This window comes from Fulmarus glacialis, unplaced genomic scaffold (assembly GCF_000690835.1).
Source record: "Fulmarus glacialis isolate BGI_N327 unplaced genomic scaffold, ASM69083v1 scaffold15934, whole genome shotgun sequence".
NCBI lineage: Eukaryota > Metazoa > Chordata > Aves > Procellariiformes > Procellariidae > Fulmarus > Fulmarus glacialis.
The window spans coordinates 1-6,088 of record NW_009208850.1 but is presented as its reverse complement, the minus strand read 5'-3'; the positions used below and the strand labels follow the sequence as shown (position 1 = coordinate 6,088).

The 6,088-nt window shown below is 48.2% G+C and overlaps 1 protein-coding gene across 1 annotated transcript in view; it reads right to left on the bottom strand.

Moving 5' to 3' along the window:
- Window positions 1-5,954, bottom strand: part of LOC104075974 (cryptochrome DASH-like) — a gene marked incomplete at its 5' end in the record, with an annotated part of 21,358 nt that extends 15,404 nt beyond the window's left edge. The window contains 5 exons of the mRNA XM_009576658.1: window positions 882-970; window positions 1,346-1,494; window positions 2,498-2,628; window positions 3,891-3,984; window positions 5,782-5,954. Of these exons, the coding sequence (XP_009574953.1) occupies window positions 882-970; window positions 1,346-1,494; window positions 2,498-2,628; window positions 3,891-3,984; window positions 5,782-5,954 (636 nt within the window). The remainder of the gene's footprint in view (window positions 1-881; window positions 971-1,345; window positions 1,495-2,497; window positions 2,629-3,890; window positions 3,985-5,781) is intronic.
- Between the last annotated feature and the right edge of the window lie 134 nt (window positions 5,955-6,088).

The following is a 6,088-nucleotide window of genomic DNA, read 5'->3' as shown; positions in this document are numbered from 1 at the left end:
TCCCCCCCAGCCCACGGGCAGGGAGTGAGCGAGCGGCTGTGCGGGGCTAAGCTGCCGGCTGGGGTTAAACCACAACAATGCTCCCCAACAGCAAGGGAATGCAGGAACTTCTGTGGCTGAAAGAATCCCCTGGGGGCTGTCCCAATGAGCGCACTGGACACAGCACACTACTTAACCCATTCTCAGATGGAGAGATGCTACCCCCGTTATCCACAAAGCTGCGTAGGGTCTGATGCTGTTGGAAATCAGCACACATGTGTTCGTCTAAATTCACACAAGGCAAATTTAAGGCAGTTTCTCAAACTAGACCAGGAAAAGGTTAAAAAATGGTCAGGATGCACAGATGAAATGCAGTCAGCAGCAGCTTCACTCCACCAAAGTGAGGGAGCAAAAAGCAGCTGTAATTATTAGCTGCAAGTTTTAAAACCAGACTATTAGGAACCTCCTACTATTTTTAACTGCGGGCAGAAGCTTGGGTCCGTTGTTCCTCACCCCAATCGCCACTGCAGCCTTTCAGGCCACTTTTCACTCCTCCAAAATGGAGGAACTATATTGCTGATGATGTGGGACAGGAGAGTAGAAAGGGCAAATCAAGGTAAAGGAGCTAAAAAATTGTTCCAATTCCCAAAAGTTGATGGAAAAAAAAAGACTTAAGAGGGATGGCCACTAAACTAGGTTTGGCTTACATTCCCAGTTCCTGGATGACTTCTTTTTCATTTAGTTTGTCTCTCTAAAAAACTGAAATAATGCTCATTCCCTCCTTTGTAAACTGTTATACAGGAGCTAAGGAAATATTATTAGGAAGTGAAATTGCAGCCTCACCCACTTGCACAGCCATACATACAAGGGGGAGGATGCAGACAAGGAAATGTAAGAGTTACCGTGTCCCAAAAATAATACTGCAGTCTCATTAAAGCTTGGGTCTCTCCTCCACTGCAGGGGAAGGCTGTTCGTGGATCAGTCACAGGATCTGCCACAGAAAATACCATCACCTTGTTACCCCCTTGGAAAGTATCTCAAAGGTAGAGAGCTTAAAATGTAGGGATGTTCAGCAGTAGGGATGTCTGCTTTGGGGACATAAAAGATCGTGCATGGTCTTCCTTTAAAACAAGGGCCACATCAAACATATTAAAAATTACTGACTAAGACGGTGTTTTCTACCCAGCTGCAGGGCAGCTCCTCCATGCAGGGAATTTACCTTCATTTGCTATATGAGTGAACAGAGGGTTAGTTACAGTTTGAAGGGCAACCACTGCCTTTGGGTGGCCTCCATGTTTTCATTCTCAGTAAGAAACATCTCTAAGTAGGATTTCATGGGAGCAAATGCCAAATTAAGTTTTCTTACCTTTCTGTCCCAAATCCTCCATTGTAGGGATACGCCCTTCTTCCACCCCTGGAGCCAGAGGCTTTAGCTGATCTGCCACACACAGGGTTGGCCGGACCTTCACCTCCGATTCCACCGCTTTTCGGAAATGGGTGTAGACATCAGGCAACCTGCACAGATTACAGCACAGTCAGATCTCCATAGGATGGCTACCCTGGCCCCTCCACACAGCACCACATGGCTTCCACAGATGGAGAGTTAGCTTTTTAGGCTGCGCTCTCCTGAGGGTCGAGTTCATATCTGTGATGCATGTTTGTACATCACCTGGCACCACACAGCACCACATGGCTTCCACAGATGGCGAGTTAGCTTTTTAGGCTGTGCTCTCCTGAGGGTCGAGTTCATGTTTGTGATGCATGTTTGTACATCACCTGGCAAAAAAAAGGCAGGTGCCCCTGGGGCTAGCAGCAATAGGAGGTTCAGTCCTTCACCCAGTTTCTTTCTGCTTCTGATGCAAACGGTGCCTTTTCAACTTAAGGTGTGTCCTGATGGGGCAATCCATGACGGTCAGATTTATCTCACCTAGCTTCTGATTACCCACAAGGCTGACCTCAATGTAAAAATTTGCAACGTCCCACTGCCTTTTCAGTCAACGGAGAGAAACAGGCATTTTTATGGCCTGACTCTTCTGCCCCATTTTATACATTTTCTATAGGATACCATAAATCACTCAACTCCATCAACTACACCTCAAGTGACTGTTGAGGGAGCCATGAAGAGTCCACAGGCAAAGGGCTACTATCGTAGGCAGCTGCATTTAGCCAGATGGAGTAACGGAGCAATCCAGTCCAAAGTCACAAGGACTCGGCACTGCAGACTGAGTATCCAAACTGTACTGGTAGAAGGGCAAAGAGAAATCAGTTCCTCAAGAAATGCTCAAACAAACCCCTCGGCTTTACGCATATCAGAGCGTAAATACTACTAGTACAGAGGGATGAATGTGCCCCTTCGCCTTGACGTGTATGAGCACAACAGCACTGTTCCATAAATGCAGATGGACTAATGGGTCCCTTCCCTGCGGGACCGGATGACTAAGATCCCTCCTGAGCAGTTCGCTGGAGTGAGAAACAAATGGGACAGTGGAGGAGTAAGTGATACCACGGAGCAGCCCACCTGGCAATAGGCCTGAAGGGAAGGTCGTCCCGATGATACAGCGTGGATGCCCAGAATGTCTGAATCTTCACCCCATGCTGACTGCACACCTGGCACAGCCCCTTCTCCACATCCAGCTCCTCCTGCGTGGCCTAGGGAGAATGAAATGCAGCGGGGCCATGGCTGCACGGCCTCAGCTCCCACATGCACACAGACCCTGGTTTCTGATCTTGCCCTCTTCCCTCATCTCCACATTTAGCTTCATCCCATTAGAGAGAGTTGCACACAGACAATCTCTGAGTATTTCCCTCTGCTAAACCCAACAAGTGTTTTCACTCTCTATTAGTAGTGCCAATGCCAGAATAAGGAACTCCTTGATGTAGGACTTTGCAGATCTTTTAAGTCTGCATGGACTGGAAAGGTGACTGGACAAATATATGTAAAAGAAATCTACTGAAGGTTATTGAATATCAGGATAGCATTCCTGTTTCAAGAAGTACTTGAGCCACAGATTCTTGGGAGACTGGGAAAGCATGCAGGGGAAGTATCTTTACAGATCTGTCCTGCTCCTGGTCTTCTCTGGGCATCTGTTATTGGTCACTGTCAGGAAAAAGGCTATGGAGTTACTTGAAGCCTTTTGTTTGATCCTCTGTGGTTGTTCTTAGTGCTGCATGGAGTAAGGCACTATGGGATGTGTAGGTTGTCACAGCAGGAATACCTGCAGTGCAGGTCACAGAGTGATTCCTGCGTTAGACAGCTCTGAGGCCCAGACTCTGCTAATACTGAGTCCATCTATGTACATATATAGGTATGTGTGTGTGTGTACACAAAGCCTCCAGGCCCAGTGGTTTGGATCCAGAGTCCTCCACTGAAATCAGCAGGCTCTGGATCAAACCTTAGTTAGCTCAGTGAAGACAGGTCAGTGACATGCCAACCCCATCGGCAGTCCAGGACCAGACTCGTGTTTTGTTCTTCAACACAGTGGTGGGCAGCTGTCTAAATATGGGTGCTGTCAACACACCGTGAGCCTTTTCTACACTCAATACAACATGCCCCTTGGCAGCTAGCTCCCTGTGCAAGGAAGGCGCCAGGAAAAGGCAGCTTGATGCAAACAGAAGGAGAAATGGAAATGGACTCAGATGACCTAAAATGCCAGTTGCCGGAAACTCCTCTTCCTCAAGACACAGCACTTGCAAGTGATCAATCACAAATAACTGCTGCCATCCAGCAAGGACTCCCACCCAAACACCTACACCATCCCCATCCCAGGAGCTAGCCAGTTTCCCCAAGGTTAACAATACCACAGACAAGAAAGGCTCTGAACATACAGGATCTGCATCACCATTTGGTTGTGGAAGAAACTTCCACAACATAGTTTTATCTTTTAACAATGTCACTCAAATATTTCCCTTACCTCTTCATGGAAAGCCACAGCACTGACAGAGCCCAACTGAGTAATCAGATCACAGACCACATCTTCTGGCTTCCCCTTCCTCACAACCAGGGTACTGCAAACACAAAATATTGGCCTGACTTAGGTTTGATGTTATTGTTATTTATGTGTACAGGAGGCCCTAGTTCTGGCCCAGGCACCCATGTACTAGTTCTCTACGGAGCACGGACAGCATGTGGAGGCAGACAGACAGGATTTGACCTGCCTACATTTTTTAGGACCCAGTGAACACAGTTTGTAAGCCTCTGAGGCTGAGTTTGTGTCAAACACATTTCTACCACCCCGGATGCCTTAGAAAGGATGACTAGGCAGAAAGTCAGGCTGTTACCTAAAAGTAAATCTGTCAGATCTGTTCATCCTCACACACTGAGCCTGAGATTACTCTTTCAATCCCCTTCACAGGTAGTGGTGGCCTGTGGGCAGACCCTCTCCACTTTCATGTGGGAGTATTCAGAGGAATTCTTTCCTCTGAATGCTCTGTATTCGTCACAGAGTCAACAAAACTTCCCTCCCACCTTGCAACCTCACCAACTGCCCAGCTGTGTACCCAGGGCACCAGACCAAAAGAGAAGCTGTGGTGAGAAAGTTGGTCAGTGGTGGGTGCAGAGTTCTGTGAGGAGCCTCATACGTGACTCTGTCCCTTTCCCTGTCTCTCTCTCTCTCACACACACACGACTGTGTCATCTAACAGAGGCCTGTGCTGGAGAAGAATTTCTTGAAGGGGTAATGCAGTGTTTTTGCCAGAATAATTTAAAGTGTAACTGAAAAGTTTCTTCAAAGACGGGCTGGGTCAGAACAAGGCAGGAGCAAGGGGTGCTGCTGAGAGAGATGTTCCCCTTACATCCCACAGAAAAGCAAAGACCAAGCTGTCCACAGGGAACATCACAGATTGGATGTGGAGGAGATTTCTGTCTACCACTGCATTAAGACGATACTTCATGGTTGTGGAAATGGAGCTTAGGTCTTAGCGTGGCCCTTCACAACCACACATCTCTCACTGCAGAACACCAATCTCTTATCAGCCACTGACAACAGCACAGCAGCATTCAAGCAGCTCTGAATCTGTTCAATGCAGTGTGTGGGTGCAGATACCCACTGATCAGTTCTTTCAGTCTTCTAAAACATTCACCATCTGCATGGTCCACGCTGCACTGCAAACCCAGAGCCATGCCTCTTGCTTCTATTACCACTGTTATGCTGCTCTGGGAGAAGAAAGGCTGGCTGACACATCTTCTGCTAAGCAAAGCCAGATGTTATCTGGTAATGGGATTCTTCAGCATGTAGACCTTCAGGCCCTGGTCTACCCCAGTTATGGTTTCTAAAGACATAATGAAGGAGGAATCCCTGAAGACCCCCTTCCTACAGTGTGGCCTACCAAAGAGATTGGGTTTAGTGGGACAGGGCATGAGCAAACTTAACTCTCTAGTTGCACAAGCCAGGATCCACAATGGTCTGTCTCAAGCCAACTCCTAGGGAAAACTCGCTAGGGACAAGGAAGGATGCATGCCACATCTCGGAAGACTGCTGTTCATGTCTCCAGTCATCAGGACTCTTGGCAAAGCGCACAAGGCTGACGCCCATCTGTGGCATCTGAGTTCAAGAAAGCAAAACCTCGAATGGCACGCAGCCTGGACGACTCTTCACTCCCTTGCAGGTGCCACAGGAGGTCATCTGAACAGGGGCTATGTATGGGACCTTATTGTATCTAACAGAAGGGCTGTGGCTCTCTGAAATGAGCCATCATCAGAGCCCAGAGTATCTGACATGATTTGACTCACAGCACAAATATGTGTTGAAAAAGAGAAAGAAAATAAAAATAGATACGTTATTTGCACGGTGCTTTCTCAACTACCTTCCTTTTTTCTTGAGTGTTTCTCTTAGATCCTTCACGCTTTCCAGCAAAAACTTGAGCCGATGGGGCCCTGTCTTCGGGAAGCCGTAGCAGCGGGTGCCCAGGTAGTGCCGCGGGTCAAAGCAGTAGAGGGGAATAACGAAATCTGCGTTGCTCTGAGCCCAGTGGAGCACCTGGAAACACAGAGAGGGCCATGACAGCTCTCGGGGGCAGGATGCAGCGTGCACCTCTCCCCAGCCCACCAAAGAGGGGGTTATTTCTAAAGAAATACCCGGGGGCTCGCCGGCCGGGCCCTACCTGGTTATCG